General features: G+C 36.0%; 1 protein-coding gene across 1 annotated transcript in view; it reads right to left on the bottom strand.

The window, feature by feature from the left end:
• Positions 1 to 16,934, bottom strand: part of LOC134749559 (transmembrane protein 214) — a 34,872-nt gene that overhangs the window by 5,539 nt on the left and 12,399 nt on the right. The window contains exons 3-8 of the mRNA XM_063684549.1: positions 10,408 to 10,690; positions 8,636 to 8,824; positions 6,065 to 6,276; positions 5,530 to 5,755; positions 4,711 to 4,853; positions 713 to 836 (exon numbers count right to left, since the gene is read on the bottom strand). Coding sequence (XP_063540619.1) covers positions 713 to 836; positions 4,711 to 4,853; positions 5,530 to 5,755; positions 6,065 to 6,276; positions 8,636 to 8,824; positions 10,408 to 10,690 — 1,177 coding nt within the window. The remainder of the gene's footprint in view (positions 1 to 712; positions 837 to 4,710; positions 4,854 to 5,529; positions 5,756 to 6,064; positions 6,277 to 8,635; positions 8,825 to 10,407; positions 10,691 to 16,934) is intronic.

Genomic DNA, 16,934 nt, shown 5'->3' with positions numbered 1-16,934 from the left:
ATTTAAGGTTAATAAGTGTTAAGTTGTAAGTAAGCTTTAAAATTATTAGCAATATGTTTTACCATACTTCCCATACAACTTAATAATATTAAGTAAGAAAACTCATGTATAGAGTGAGCACTCTATGCTTACTTATTTCTCTATGTTAGGGTAATTGTAGAGGAAAATTACATATGGGATAAAGAAGGAATTATACACAGTACCATTTTGAAATAACTACTCTTACCTACTAGATATATGTTTATATAAATTATTTATTATACCTGAATTAATTATGTTTGTTTATTTCTGATAATATAATTGCGTCAGTGTTACGCCCCTTTTAAGAAAAAAAGCGCTATCAACGCCCAAGCAACTGACTTGACAAACCGAAACCGCTTTATCAGACGGCTTTTTTAAGCGCCCAGCCTAAAAGGGTTTCAGGTAGCCAAAGCCTTACGAAAAACCCCATCGAAAGCATTGGATAGACTATTTCCCTATAACTGTACAAAGTAAACATGTATATAAATGTTTATTAAACTTTTTTCACACAAAAGAAAACTTATCATAAAATGACATGACAAATATTGCATGCCTTCTCTGGTAGAACATAAGACACGCTTCTTTTAAATGTTTATCACCATCACCTTATGTAATACAACTATGTTCTTGCATTAAAATATTGATTGATTGATTGAAAGGTAGACTTAAAGATTGTAACTCAATCACTTACTCGGGAAGTTTCCATTAACTGTCGAGACATCATAGGCGATCAGTCCAGCGATGCCCAGCAGTAAGATGAAGCTCGCCCACAGCCAAGGGAATCTTCTAGTGCTCGTCATTCTGTCTAGAATATCCTGTGAAATATAATAATACTTTCATTTAGTAGACTTTTAAACAAAACAAAATGTTATCTCGCGTCCTTCAAATTCTCCTCGACTAAGTGGCTGATTTTAGTGCAAAAAAATTATTATATAAGTATCTTTGAAGCAAGAGTGGATAGGCGTTTTCTGGACCAGTGGTATTTGGCTTTCGTTTCTACTAGGCAAAAAAAGTATCTTGTCAGGAACTGGTATCACAACTTTGCAATTAGTTCTAACAATTTTCTTTGGCAACACAATTTTTTATTTTATTTAGTAATTAAAACAAATCTATCATTATAGGTTTTTCCTAATGCGATAGATAAGCAACAAACCAATAACCAGAGTTATTGCCAGTGTAAATATAAAATTAACTTATATGTAATTCGATGTATTAATAGATAAACTATGTAACCTCAGGGATTGCACACAAATGGAAGCGAAAAAACTGCTTTTCACAAAATTATGCCGAGACAGAAGCCATATTTAACAAAATTTAGTTTCAATATTGTGTCTAGATTAAGCCTTAGTTTGTAGTTAGTAGTTTCTTACTAAATGATAGTTTTTAATTGTAACAAAGTCTGATATTTAAATTGTAATTGGTTCCCCGCGATACAAGCACTGCCTAGTGCGGAGACCCCTGGAATGTCTGTAACCTTTAGCTGAAAATAAATGATCTTTATTCTTGATTCTTTGTAAAATGAATATTGATATGAATATTATAACAGGACCTAACATTTCCCATCATTTAGATGCTGATTTTGAGATCATTGAGGCATGTTATAAAGGCAGCTCTTGCCTCGTTTTCTAACAACCATAGTTTTTAAAAGAGTGGTACTTAAGGCCATTCGTATTTAGTATTCATAGGTAGGTGTAAATAGACTATTTGATCTAAAATAACTAAGCAATTGCTCGCATAAAAATGCATAAAACATTCATAAACCGAGAAAAGTATAAATACATGTCTATTAGCATCATAAGAACAGCAGTTGATGTAATTAGAATCACAACACAAATGAACACTAAATACCACAATTTACCTTGAACACTAACTATGCTGCACAATGTACAACAATGTATAAGAAAACAGGAAAATATCTAGTTTCGTGTGAGAATAATTCTATTAATAACCTTTTTAACACCTCCTTGGTTACAAATATTGCAAACTGTTGTTTTATAAGATGACTGTTGACTGCCAAATATGAGACGGACTTGTGATCTAAAACTAAGCTTCTAATTCTCTAAATTTATGCATACACTGCTTCTCTGGCCTAAAGGATAACTGGTTGAGAATGCCATTTGGTATTAAGTCTGCCTTTTGGATATGTATATTTTGTTGTACTTTTCATTAAACACTTTGTTAAACTTATCACCTTGAACAAATCCATGGATTGAACTGATTAGATAGATAGAGAACTGAGAGATTTTTTTTTTATCGCGTATATATATATATCTTTACTTGAAAAATAATTATAGTGTATAACTAGCCTTATGAACCGATTTTGCATGTACAACCAGCCTTAAAGTTTGTAGTCTATGATTGTTCATTATTTTAGTATGTGGGTATTTTTGCATTTTGTAATTTTTACTCAGTCACCCGTTGACCACGAACGCTGTAAAGAGTTCGAAACGTCGGGATGTATTATAAATTCAATATACGCGATATAATCCGTTTTCATAGTTTTATTTCATGTCATTTGTTTATTTAGAATGGAAGACACAACAAAGATTATAGGTAAATCATAAAATCAACAATAGGGTGCTTAACATCATTTTACCTACATAATTGTAGTATTTTTGTGAGATAAATAAATTCTGTTTATGTTGGTATTAAATAACAATATGTAATTTCTGATTTACTTAAAGTAAGTAATTATTTATTTTAGTTTGACAGAGATTTGGATGCATTTGCTATAACAAGATTTTCAATATAATTTAATTTATGGATTCGTCTTAAATCTGCCACAAAGGACAACGCATTTGACAAAATTGGAGGTCTTTCCTCTTGTTCATAAGCGTCAGGGCTAGAAACTTATCTGGACACGGGAGGTGTCGCCAGATTCGCGTCCCCTTGCGTAATATTAGTATGGCATGGTTAGTCCCAATTTTTTTCACCAGCATACATAAGTTGGTAACATTGTATGACGATGCAAGGTGGGTATATTAAGTGGTGAAAAAATGTATAAAAACAGGCCTAAAGTTGCAGGGACCGACATATTATGCGGGAAATCATAGTAAACGTGATTGTATTAAACGGGTTCTACTGTATTGGAGGAGGCCTCCACTCAAAGAGGGGTCCAAATTAAATTAAATTAGTAAATAACATACATAAACTTAACACTAACTACTAGCTATAAGAAAATCACTAACAACACGCAAAAACTTTTAATGTAAAGTTGGAAATTTGGAAATAAAGGCTTTATTATTTTTATTTTATTTATTTATTTACTGTATTCTTTGTTAGAAGGTTAATAATGATTTTAGGCGCAGAAGTTGTATCTATGAAGAGCTCAGAATATGATATAGCTTTGTTGAACATGCTTAACACATTTACTGTTTTATGACTGTTAAAAATAGATACTTGAAGCTGGACAGAGCTATCAGAATATTTCATAGCTGATATTTGAAGTTCCAAGTTATCAAATCTATCAAGAAAAACCTATAATTGAAACAAAATATCAAAAACATGGATGTGACAAATTCAACCATAGATTTTTCTTTGTTCTAAATAAGAATTAGGTTAATTTTTCCTTTACTTGAATGATAGTTTGCAGAAAACAAGGAAAACTAGCTAGTCCAAAAAACAACCAAGGTTAATTGTAGGACTTTTGGTTATAAAGCTTATTATAAGTTTTTCTAACCTGCAGTAACAATTGGTTTTCATTCAATTTAAACAAACGCAAGTGTGTACTTATTTATTGTAGACAATATAAATAAATGTAAGGACTATGTAAATGAGTAAAATATAAGTTATTAAACAATCGGTTAAACTAATAAGAATCGATTAAATAATTAATTCGGAAGATAATTACCTGCCGTCAAAACAATATACACTTAAATTAAAAAAATAATCACAGGATGAATGCTGTCTTACGGACATGAATAGGAAAAAGATTTTGTGATACGTGGTCCCCCGCGAAGTGCGTATACACCACATCAGCGGGCCAAAAACGACGCTTTTACAGTTATTCACGTTGGGTGTTAACTACTCAAGTGGTTTTTCTAGTTCCGAGACGCTTTAAAAGACGATATTGCGTTTTCTAATCACCACCCAAAAATGATTGCATTTTACAAACACACAAATAAACCAATCATTCACAAACATTTTATTTTCGATAGAAAAATATGAATTACCTATTAACAATGATGACTTTTTACAACACAAAAATCACGGCTTCACTCGAATTCATAAATTTTTTATAACAGAAAAAATGTCGCCGTCGTCACCGTCAGAGATGATGACAGACACTAATTATGTGACCAGAGAAAAAAAGTATAATAAATATTTAATGTAGGCAACACTGAGGACAAAGGGCAATAGGGCTTGAGTAAAAATATTTTCGATAAAATACCGGTTTTTAAGGGTTCGTTCAATTTAAATAATGTTTATAGTTGGTTAAACCAAATTGTCAGTAAATAGGGACAAAAAAACTTTACTCATCCTTTTCTTTTGGGTGCTAGTACTAGTGTAAGACAAAGATAGTATGATTCTCTCTATCTATGTTTGAAATGAGACAGTCCTTTGACAATCTATACCTTCTCAACGATGTGATATTAACAACAAAACAATTCATGCAAAAATTGTAATAAGAGTTATTTTTGAGAAATTGCATAGTTTTAGTCGTTTTAGTGAATACAAATAAGATCTTACCTGGCAAATTTTATTGGTCTTTACAACGGTTTCATCTTTTTTCTTTCCTTTCAAAGTTTCAACACTAATCTCTTTATACTGAGTTACTGTCATTTTCAAGGATTTTTGCTTTAGCTTTGGACTGATTTTTGCCCAATTAGAATCTGAAACAAAATGAACATGAAAAAAAGTTTGTTACAATGCCATCAATTTACATATCTTAAAAATGTACTCTGTTCTGTATATCTGCCGATTTATTGATCTCTCTAATCATTATTAGAGGATCTATAATTATAGACCAGAGGACAGAACCAAAGTTGGCGCTTAGGTCCTTTTTAACTAGGCAATGGGCCACAGTTGCGCAAACCCTCTTTGTCTGCACTCATCTCCATTCCGTCAACCCACACATCAATTCATGCTCATGTAGCTATATGGACGAAGTAAGAGGAACTACAAACGAAGACATCGCAAGACGTGGGAATAATGTGAGCTTTTATGAGGCAAAATCTTTATATTATTTGATTTATTTGACAACTAATGTGTTGTGTAGCCGCCAGGGCAGCGTCACAAGCACGCAGAAAGAAAAAGCTAATTTTGTCCATATTTGTGAGGTAAAACACCTATTAATTGGCAACCTAAAAATATTTCCCACAGCAACTTCCTAAGTTCCTAGCACTAACTTTTGCAGAACTTCCACTAACATTGTCTAGTTTTTGGAAATACGACAGAAATTAGACATCCTTATAGCCTCTAGCTGCCACGAGGCCTATAAAAATCCTTCCATTGTATCGTATTTTGAGAAATCCAAGTTTTTTTATAAGTTTTGATTTGCGGGCTCACCTATGTAATCTAGTAGAGTGGCAGACTGTTTTGGACAGCGATGGAACAGCTGCCTCCACGTAGCGTTACAAGAGTCGTCCCGCTGCAAACAGTCTACTAAACTTTCTACTAGTACTCGGTTGTAGGGGTCCAGGTTCAAACCGCTCAAGTACTGGTTGGGCAGTTTCTTTATTATCTGGTTGAAGGTCACTTGGAGTTTGGCGCTGCTATTATTGAAGTATATATCCTGAAACAATGGATTCATTAGCCGAATTTACTACAAAAAATTCAAGTTAAGAAATGTATAAACGCTAAAATTTAACTAACTCCAAGGCTTACATTTAAGGCAATTTTGTATAAGACACAAAAAATGGAAAACGTCTGTAGATTTGCACTAATGCATACCGCTCACGCGTTCGACTTTTTTACGCAACTTACGAGTATTCAAACAACCAAATAATATAAAACACTGGATTTGTTGGTGAGAGGCGGAGACAGTCTTGAAATTTAACATAGACATTACGTAAAGAACGATACCACACTGTTATCAACTTACCTTATATTTACTTAATTGCTTCATAAGGTCACTTGACATATCCTTAGACAGGCCCTTCTTACTGTTCACCATATCGAACATCGCCAACAGTTGCTCCTGGCTCACTGTGGCGTCCATCTTGGCGTGCCTGTCCAGTAACTGGCACAAATACCCTACCACGTACTTAGAATAATTCTTTAATTCTATTATTGGAAGGAATAGATCTTGCCACGCTGCAAAGAAAAAAAACATAATATTACCTTTACGCTTAGTACAAAAAGGATGGGTGTTTGGCATTGGTATCTTTTTGGAAGTAAGTTACCTTAGTGCCAACTGCCAACAATAGGGTAGTTTACCTTACTGTTAATAATGCTAAATATATGTAAACTTGAGATGTTTGATTGAACATATTAGTTTCAATTTTACTGGTTTCATATTCGTTGAGTTGAATTTCGACCTCACTATCTAGCCAATTTACATAAAGTACTTTATTTATTATGAGTAAAGCGTAACGCTCAACAAGTTAAATACGTGAATTAAACATTAAAATTAATTTAAAATTTAATGAATATGACTCACGACATATAGTTCTGTGCTCACGACAGCTTAAACAGGGGATATTACTGCAATGTTCTGCCACCAGAGTGCAGGGCCAGGCCTCCTTCACTCGCTCAAGGCCACGCGCTATATGCCTACCGCTCGGCGTATCGTCGACGATACAACCGACAGAGGGCCGCCGAACGCCCGCCTGAGCGCTTGCACCGCGCGTTTCCCGCGCCTATGCTTCGAAATGCCGAAACCACGTAATTATTGTGCAGTAGATGGGTGTAAAAGTCAAAAAACAAAGGAAAATTTGTCGTTTTTTTCATTTCCGAGAGACGAAGAAAGGTGAGTAGTGTTTTAAATCTCTTTATGAATTTCGTCACCATTTATTTCTTTGAACATAAGTAAGTAAATCGTAAATTAAGGAGTTTTTTGAGTCAGGTTGTTTTTATATTTGATTGACTAATAAAAAATATGGTTGATTCGAAACATTCGTTTTATTACAATAATAACATAATTAACAGTACAACCCTAGCACATTCTTACGATGACGCGTTGGCACGTGACTCGCACGGCGAGCAAGGCAGTCTCGACTCTTTGTGCACGTACTTATGGTACATTTCTTCTCGTCCTGAGCAGCAGGTATTGTTATTAAGATTTTGTAGGCTATTATAGCGTAGGTATTTTCGCTTTAGTATGGGAATGATGTATCTGTTACGTAGTAACTATTTATTAATCTGTGGCAGGGCTAGCCTTTTTAGTAAACTATAGAGTAACTTATACATACTGTACCTTTAACAGGTTTTTGACAAGTTTTCAGACATAATAAAATATGACATTGATGCACCAAGGCGGTTTGTTTACAGAGGACCTACCGGGAAACGCGCTTTTTATCGCTTGAATATGCAAGAGTGACAGAGATATTAGATAAAGAAGTTTTCTTGTTTCACGATAGTTTCAGATTGTGGTAGTGGCGCCCTGGCAGAGATTCGCGTAATATTCCTTATTCGATTACCTCACAGCAATGCTGTTTAAGTGTGCACGTAGTAGTTATTATTTTTTAGTAATTAATTCACTTAAGCAACTCGTACGCAACAATTTCACTGAAGCTACTGTTAGTATTAAGATAAAACTCATGGGATGTTATCTCATTTAGGCCCACCTTGAGAGGTGTCATAATGATAAGGACCACAGATAAGGACTGATAAAGTATTACGACACTTTATCAGACACCTGAGAACAATCTGCTTTCAAGATGCTCTACATTATTGTACAATTGAATCGGCATCATTATGGGTACCTAGTTCAGGTAGAGGTTTTTTTTTCATTTAGGTAAGTACATTTATTGGTAGTGTTGGCGATGCGCTCGTTATATCTGTGTCTAGTTATGTTTTACTTACGATAAACTGATACAAAGAGTACTACAAGATTTTTAGAACTAATTTTTACTTTTTCTCGGCTAGCATGATTATGTGTCACGTTCTCACGTTACGCAAGATAGTCCAAAAACCGGCAGTGCGAGTCGGAATCGCGCACCGAGGGTTCCGTACTTTTTAGTTCACGGTTCATGAGATACAGCCTGGTGACAGACAGACAGACGCACAGCGGAGTCTTAGTATATAATAGGGTCTCGTTTTTACCCTTTGGGTACGGAACCCTAAAAAGGGCAGACCAATGGGTGGTTGGTTCTGGTGGCAGAATCGCACTTTTAGGGTGAGACGCCTCATTTAACTCTTGTTTATTCTTGCTCTATTGTAGTCACTAACTTTTCAAATAGTTTCACTAGCTTTCCATAACTTCAGTGTTCTTACATTTCAAACCTACTGAGAAGTTGCTGAACCCTCCCTGCCCGAACGCCCAAAGAAGGGACAGTCGAATCGAATGGGCGGTCGGTCCTGGTAGGAGTTACGTGGGCTCGCGCTTTTTAAATAGAGACACCAAAAAAAACTTTTAGACGACCACTCTTTTCTTTGCTTAAGTGTCTCACTATACACTATATAATATTCTTAAGTTTAAGTTTATAAATTAACAGATTTTTCAAAATCATACCTTTCAAGCCTACTGAGAAGTCGCTGAACCCTCCCTGCCCGAACGCCCAAAGAAGGGACAGTCCAATGGGCGGTCGGTTCTGGTAGGAGTTGCGAAGGCTTGCGCTTTTTTGGAGGGACGCCACACAAAACTCGGGGTACTCCAGCGCCAGCATTTGGAGGAGGAGGCGGTGGCCGTTTACTAGTTGACCTGGGGGGAAAGTTAATGTTATATGAACCTAGCATTAGTACAACATGTTTATTTCTAATCGAATTTAAACTATCGTGAGACATATTAACTTAACTAACTTAGCGGTTACACTAATGTGAACCGCTAAAAACACGTCACTAAAAACACGTGAGTGTAACCGCTAAGTTAGTTATGTTTATTTCTAGTTTTAAATGATATTTATCAATGAGTTTTAATACTGTTTTTATACCTAAACATACATAAAACATAATGATATCAGGTGGGTAGAAATATAGTTTGTATTACATTCGTTATGATCAAATTAATAAAGGGTAATAAATAATTAAATTTCAAACCTGAACATGGGTGCGTGACTGTGTGTGCCTTTATTTTATGACTAAGGCAAAACCAGAAAACAAGGCATTTGATTATTAACAAAAAATTTAATATTAGTTTCCTAATGATTTAAAAAAGATAAAAATGTAATGGTTACAAAATATTTCAATGTTATAATGACCATCTATGTGAGTGGCACGCATCATTTTGTCATATTTCTGATTTTAAATCTGTCTATGAATGTAACTATTGAGTGTGTAATTGATTTCAATTGAAGAAATTACTGTTTTTGTGTATTAAATTAATCGAATCAACATTTCAAGCATTTTACTTATGAGCAATGTTTTTCAATTAAAGTAATAAGTTTCTTATCAACAATGTGCCTTTGAATTTTTATTTGCACCTGCATGCATGCATTGCATTGATACAGGTGTATTCCGTGCATTGATACAGGTGTATTCCGTGCATTGATACAGGTGTATTCCGTGCATTGATACAGGTGTATTCCGTGCATTGATACAGGTGTATTCCATGCATTGATACAGGTAGTGTATTCCGCTTTTTTATGTGTTCAATGTGCAGTGTACACATGCATCTGATCTGAATATTGCAATGTACTTCTGGACTAAACATTATTTGTAACTAGCGACCCAGCCTACTTTGCACGGGTTAACAAATTATACACCTAAACCTTCCTCAAAATTTCACTGACAGAAATATGAATTTCACTCTATTAATAGTTGAAAATCGCATGAAAATCCGTTCCATAGTTTTTGAGATTATCGCGAACATACAGATTACAGACATTATTTTATTTTATTTCCAAATATGCAAGTGTACAGTTCTAAACCAAAGCACTTACATACTACCATAAATCATATAACATTTAAAACTTTCGCGGTTTGAACACATTAAATCACATTTAGAAACGGGTCTGTCGCGAATTTAAATCATATTGTAAAATTACATTATATTAATTCACGCATGTCGAACTATAATTTAAATCATTCTATAGAATAGAATAAGATAATATAGAATTAAAGAGGCGGCAGGGGACTTTGTTATATAAGATGTAGTGATTGTGATAAAAAACCAAAAAAACATTCCAATTTTTAAACATATTATGAAGAATGTTCGCATTATTTAATAACTAGCTACATATCAGGTAACTGTTGCTGTGGAGTGTATTTTTTTTATTAAATTCCGTGGGAGTAAAAAAACATGTATGATGTCATCAAAACTAAATGTAAATTTAAAAAACGGCATACCTCTACTCATATCATTAGCTAAAGCGGTGAGAGTAACATCAAAGAACAACTGAGCGTTAGCCTTTCCCGCATCACTCAGCACTTTCTCCAGCAAACTCTTTATTTCCGAAGGCACCACCGACAGAGGATACAAAGGGTCTTGGGCTGAAAACGTTGGGTCTTCGACTTCTATTTGGGTCTTGGAGTTGAGGAAATTGGCGACTTCTTTCAACCAGACTAGGGGTGCGTTGCTGAACCGGATTTTGTTGCTTGTAATGATATTTGCTAGTTCAGTTGCGTCAATCTGAAAATGACAAATATTGGTATTGATTCTTTGATTTAAGATGCTATGTTAAGAGAAGTCCTCCTGCTTAACTTGGTCCCTCGTTGTTAAAGATTTGACCCTCGTGAAGTTGACCACCCCATTTCGTTTGCCCGCAAATGGCATATCTATATCGTTAGTTCATCGTTAGTTCACGTTTGTTCAGTAGATAAAATCGTTAGGACCCGATTCCAAAATCGATTTTTTAAAAAAATAAAAGGGGGTGGCTGTCTTCACGCTAGCCACCCCAAACCACTTATTGTTAGTTTTTTTGGTCTAGATAGCAAGATATTCGTTAGTTCATGATTGTTCAGGCATTGGAATCGTTAGGACCCGATTCCTTCATTTTTTTTTATTTTTTCAAAGTGGGGTGGCTGTCTTCACGCTAACCACCCCACCCAGAAATCAGTCAAACTAACTATGTGAATCCATCGGGCGACGTTAGTTCACGTTTGTTCAGGCATTAAAATCGTTAGGATCTCAATAGATTTGCTATAAAAAAATAAAATCGGAAAATTCATATTGGCCGGCCGAGATAGTTCAGCAGGGGGGGCGTAACAAGCAATCGACACAGATACTAACGATTCTATGCCCTAAATAAGCATCTATAGACGATATATAACCGATACAGTACGGTAACTTGCGGGTATTCAAAACAGATTAAAAGATTTTCGTGTTTTTTTTTTTTTTATTCTATGGTGGTGGCTGTCTTCACGCTAGCCACCCCAAACCACTTTTTGTTAGTTTTTTTGGTCTAGATAGCAAGATATTCGTTAGTTCATGATTGTTCAGGCATTGGAATCGTTAGGACCCGATTCCTTCATATTTTTTTATTTCTCAAAGTGGGGTGGCTGTCTTCACGCTAACCACCCCACCCCGAAATCAGTCAAACTAACTATGTGAATCCATCGGGCGACGTTAGTTCACGTTTGTTCAGGCATTAAAATCGTTAGGATCTCAATAGATTTGCTATAAAAAAATAAAATCGGAAAATTCATATTGGCCGGCCGAGATAGTTCAGCAGGGGGGCGTAACAAGCAATCGACACAGAAACTAACCATTATATGCCCTAAATAAGCATCTATAGACGATATATAACCGATACAGTACGGAAACTTGCGGGCGTTCAAAACAGATTAAAAGATTTCCGTGGTTTGGTACAGATATACAGTGTGAAAAAGATAAGTCGGGCCCTGAAGGGAAACTACCTTAAATCCTTAAGCTGGCTCATTTTACTTAAAGGAGACATTCCTTTATTTTCAAAAAGAAACAAAACTGCATTCAAAGATTTTCTAAAACTGGCTTGCCTCGCCCGGGACTCGAACCAACTAAAATAAAAAAACAAACACTCCCTATTTTATTATACTAATCGATAGTATTATTATTCAGGATAAAATTTCTCTAACCAACATTTGGTCTTAAAAATAAAAATGATCGTTAAATCTAACATTAACTTTATTTTACTATCAATTTGTTACACTTAAATTATTTAACTGATAAATTGTTTGAAATGAGCCCCCTCGTTTCGGCTACACAAAATTAGTCGCCGTTGAAATTCATTTCTTGTAGCCTTCAGCATAGTTGTAGCGGAGTTTTACTCCAAGGGGGATGTAATGATAACCTCGCTACATGGATCTCTATGTATACAAAGCACAGTATAAAATAGCTATATAAGTAAAATGAGCCAGCTTAAGGATTTAAGGTAGTTTCCCTCCAGGGCCCGACTTATCTTTCAACGCTGTATATTGATTTCAAATAAAGAAATAAAAATAGCGTCAAATACATCATGCCCAGAGCCCAGTCCATCATCTGATTAAATGTATTGCTGCAGGCGACTTTGACTTATAAATAGTTTTCTTACGGAGTAGTTGTATTTTGTACTAAGCATGATATCTTAAGCTGCATTATCAGCAACTGACCAGGAGTCTTAGCACGGTACGCTTATCACCATGCCTGTCACGTTCTAACAAGTATGTGAGTGCGAAAGTGACGGACTTAGTGATAGGGGAAACCATGCTGCGCGGGCAGCAAGATGATTATTATCAGTGCGCTTTTTTCTGGAAATTATTTTTCATGGTTGCCTCCACTGGGTATAGGTGAAAAAAAAAATCTGTTGTTACCACTGTTACCAATTTGGTGGTAACTAGTGGGAATAATCATTTGAAACCCCATCACTGATTGATCTTCCTATGCCACCAATCAAAAATTGTTAGTGACAAGAAAGGGCTGTTTCCGTTAAAACTTCTTTGTTCTTTACTATACTATGCCAAGTCTTGAAATAAACAGGTTGCAGGCGTCCATAGGCTACGGTGACTGCTTGCAATCAGGCGGGCCGTATGCTTGTTTGCCACCGACGCAGTATAAAAAAATAACACCAAAACTTGTCACTACGCATTTTGTACTGATTATTATCAAAATATATTGAGACATTAAGTAGTATGATAGGCAATTTATAATAATAATTATAACATAACAAAAGTATTTCCGACCCGGGTATGTCCTTAAACTACGTCCAAAAGTACCCGGGTATGTCCTTAAACTACGTCCAAAAGAGAGGTATGGGCACTGTGAATTACATCTCGCTTTGTGTGGTAGGGCACAGGACAGCGGATGTCATTCCAGATCTAGAGCAGAGCCCAACTGGGGAGGTACCTCCACCTTACAGAAAACCGCAGCCAAATAACACTAGACCCTACTAATAGTGTTGTGTTCCTGCCGGTGAGTAAGGTTGCCAGAGCTCGACGGAGAGGAGTGTTAGGGTCGGCAACGCGCATGTAACTCCTCTGGAGTTGCAGGCGTACATAGGCTATGGAGACTGCTTAACATCAGGCGGGCCGTATGCTTGTTTGCCACCGACTTAGTATAAAAAAAAGTCAATGTAATATCGCACATATTTGGCACTGGTTGTAATTCATTTTGATCTTAAATTGTACATTGTATTTTTTAACCTATGTTGACAGTGATGTATGATCAGTAATTCAGTACCTATAAATAAATCTATATATTTCTCTATATTTATAATTCTATATCCTCCTATTGTCAGTAGGCAGGAGGGTTGTTATCTAAAAGGTATGCTATCAGTGCCGGATGAACCAGTGATCAAATAAAGCAGTTGTTTGGGGCTTTATGTATAAGGCACCAACATTTCAGGGAATTGGAGAGAGGAGCAAACTGTGGTGCGCAGATGATTAGAACTTATCATCTTCCTCGCGTTATCCCGCCATTTTGCCACGGCTCATGGGAGCCTGGGGTCCGCTTGACAACTAATCCTAAGAATTGACGTAGGCACTAGTTTTTACGAAAGCGACTGCCATCTGACCTTCCAACCCAGAGGGGGAACTAGGCCTTGTTAGGATTAGTCCGGTTTCCTCACGATGTGTTCCTTCAGCGAAAAGCGACTGGTAAATATCAAAGGATATTTCGTACATAAGTTCTGAAAAACTCATTGGTACGAGCCGGGGTTTGAACCCGCGACCTCCGGATTGAAAGTGCAGATGATTAGGACTAAAGGCATAAAAAAATTAAATGTATTGAATGATAAATAAAGTGAAACAAAATAGGTAAATAACTAATTATGTTCTATTGTCATAATTAGAATTAATTTTTTTAGTACTACAATAAAATTATAGAATAATAAACACTTGTCACTTTAAGTAAGTTAAATATAGCTGGTCAAGCAAATCTTGTCAGTAGAGAAAGGCGGCAAATTTTAAAAATGTAGGCGCGAATTGATATCGTACCAAAGAAAATTTGAATTTGGCGCCTTTTTCTACTGACAAGATTTGCTTGAACAACTATATGTTAAAACTAGAGACCCGTTGCGCTAGAGTATGGTTCTAAAAGTTAGGTTGCCTGTCCACTGGAGCGGAGCGGTAATCGAGGAAAAAATCCAGCAATAGAATTTCATTAAAATTTCAGAGCGGAGATTTTTCCTCGCTCATCGCTCCGCCACCTCGCTCCGCTCCTGTGGACAGGCAGCCTAAGACTGAACGCTTAATGAAATCAGGAAATGTGACGTCTTCAGATGAATCACTGGCTGTCACTATCTATTTGATGCTGACTATACCCACAGAATATGAAATCTTATACATAATTATCCATACTATATACTATATAACTATATTATTACTATATATTTTACTGTATCCATACTAATATTATAAATGCGAAAGTCTGTCTGTCTGTCTGTGTGTTCCCTCTTCACGCTTAAACCGCTGAATCGATTTAGATGAAATTTGGTATACAGATAGTTTGAGTCCTGGGGAAGGACATATGATACTTTTACCCCAGAATTTACCCCTCAAGGGGGTGAAAAGGGGGGTGGAAATTTGTATGGGGAATCAACCGCTGAACCGATTTAGATGAAACTTGGTATGGGGATAGATTGAGCTGTGGGAAAGGATATAGAATAACTTTTATCCACGAAATCATCCCTTAAGGGTGTAAAAAATGGGGTGGAAATGTATAGTGTGGACCAATTTGGGGGTAAAAAAAGGATGGATTAAAAAGCAAATAAGAATTAAGGTACCCAAATTACTAATTCCACGCAGACGAAGTCGCAGGCAAAAGCTAGTAATATTTTATAATATTTTATTATTCATTTATATGCGAAAGTCTGTCTGTCTGTCTGTCTGTGTGTTACCTCTTTACGCTTAAACCGCTTAACCGATTTAGTTGAAATTTGGTATACAGATAGTTTGAGTCCCGGGGAAGGACATAGGATACATTTTATCCCAGAAGTCAGCCCTCAAGGGGGTGAAAAGGGGGGTGGAAATTTGTATGGGGAATCAATAACCGCTCAACCGATTTAGATGAAACTTGGTATGGGGATAGTTTGAGCTGTGGGAAATGATATAAAATAACTTTTATCCCCGAAATCATCCCTTAAGGGTGTAAAAAATGGGGTGGAAATAACAAACAAACAAACAAACAAATAATTTATTGAAAAAAGTATTGTACAGAGGTTCATCTTTAAGACTAAGAGTTGTTAGTAGAGGAAAGTGGTTTACGAATGCCTGAACTAGGAGTTCCTGTGTTTCAGGCAGCGGAGGACAAAATTAATCAATTTTTAATTATTCACTTAATTATAAATTAATAGTAGTACTTACACAATAGAAGTCTTATCACCTTAACAAAATGGGTCTTAAGTATTAAATTTCAAAGTACACAATCATGTTACGACTATTAGTAGGTTCTCTGTATCATCGTACGTCATATTTTGAAGGGCGCGTCGTAGAGTATTCTTACAACAAGCATAGCTAAGTGGGTATAGGTCTAGTTTTACATTTAACCTGTTGTACAAAAATGGGCCCAAGAAGACAAAAAATCTAGATGAAAATACGTGTTTCCTTTGAACGGTTTGAATACCTATTATATCTTTGCGCCTTTTGTTTCTGTATTCAGGGTTGAAAGGAATTCTGGAAATGTATAGTGTGGGCCAATTTGGGGGTGAAAAAAGGATGGATTAAAAAGCAGATTTGTTTAAGAATTAAGATACCCAAATTACTTATTCCACGCAGACGAAGTCGCGGGCAAAAGCTAGTTTCTTATAAAATGGCGACACGTTTGTATAATTTTAGCGTATTATATTTCGGTCGCGTAGCACCTACCAGCATGTTTTGTGATCGTTAGTTTTGATGCAAAAAAGACATAATTATTGTCTATCTTTTCGCATCTTTCTAAACTAAAAATCATGATACGCGACCGCGATATGATACGGTAAATCAAGATTTCTTGGATAGGATGCCTTCTTGTCATTTAGCTCTCATGCCTAAAATTTCATAGGGCTAGAGTATAATTCATATTTAATTCTCTTTTTCCTATTATTCATGAGACACAAACATTTTACAAACATTCCGTGACATTCCGTGTCTGGGCTATACCGCGAAAATCGAAGTTCAAATTGCGGGCATCTTTCTCTGTCACTATAATTACGCCTTCATTGGAGTAAAAGAGAAAGATCCCCGCAATTTGCGAAATTCGGTTTTCGCGGTAGACCCTCTGACCTAATAATAGACATAGTATATACACGTAGTTATGGACATGAAACCGAGCGACCAGGGGTAAGAGAAAGACATATTCATGTATTGACAGTTTCATGTATGGCAGCATAATCCTTTTTAGGGTTCCGTACCCAAAGGGTAATAACGGGACCCTATTACTAAGACTCCGCTGTCCGTCTGTCTGTCACCAGGCTGTATCTCACGAACCATGATAGCTAGACAGT

This window comes from Cydia strobilella, chromosome 18, assembly GCF_947568885.1.
Source record: "Cydia strobilella chromosome 18, ilCydStro3.1, whole genome shotgun sequence".
NCBI lineage: Eukaryota > Metazoa > Arthropoda > Insecta > Lepidoptera > Tortricidae > Cydia > Cydia strobilella.
Note: the sequence above shows the minus strand (reverse complement) of the source record. Positions and strands in the feature narration are given on the sequence as shown.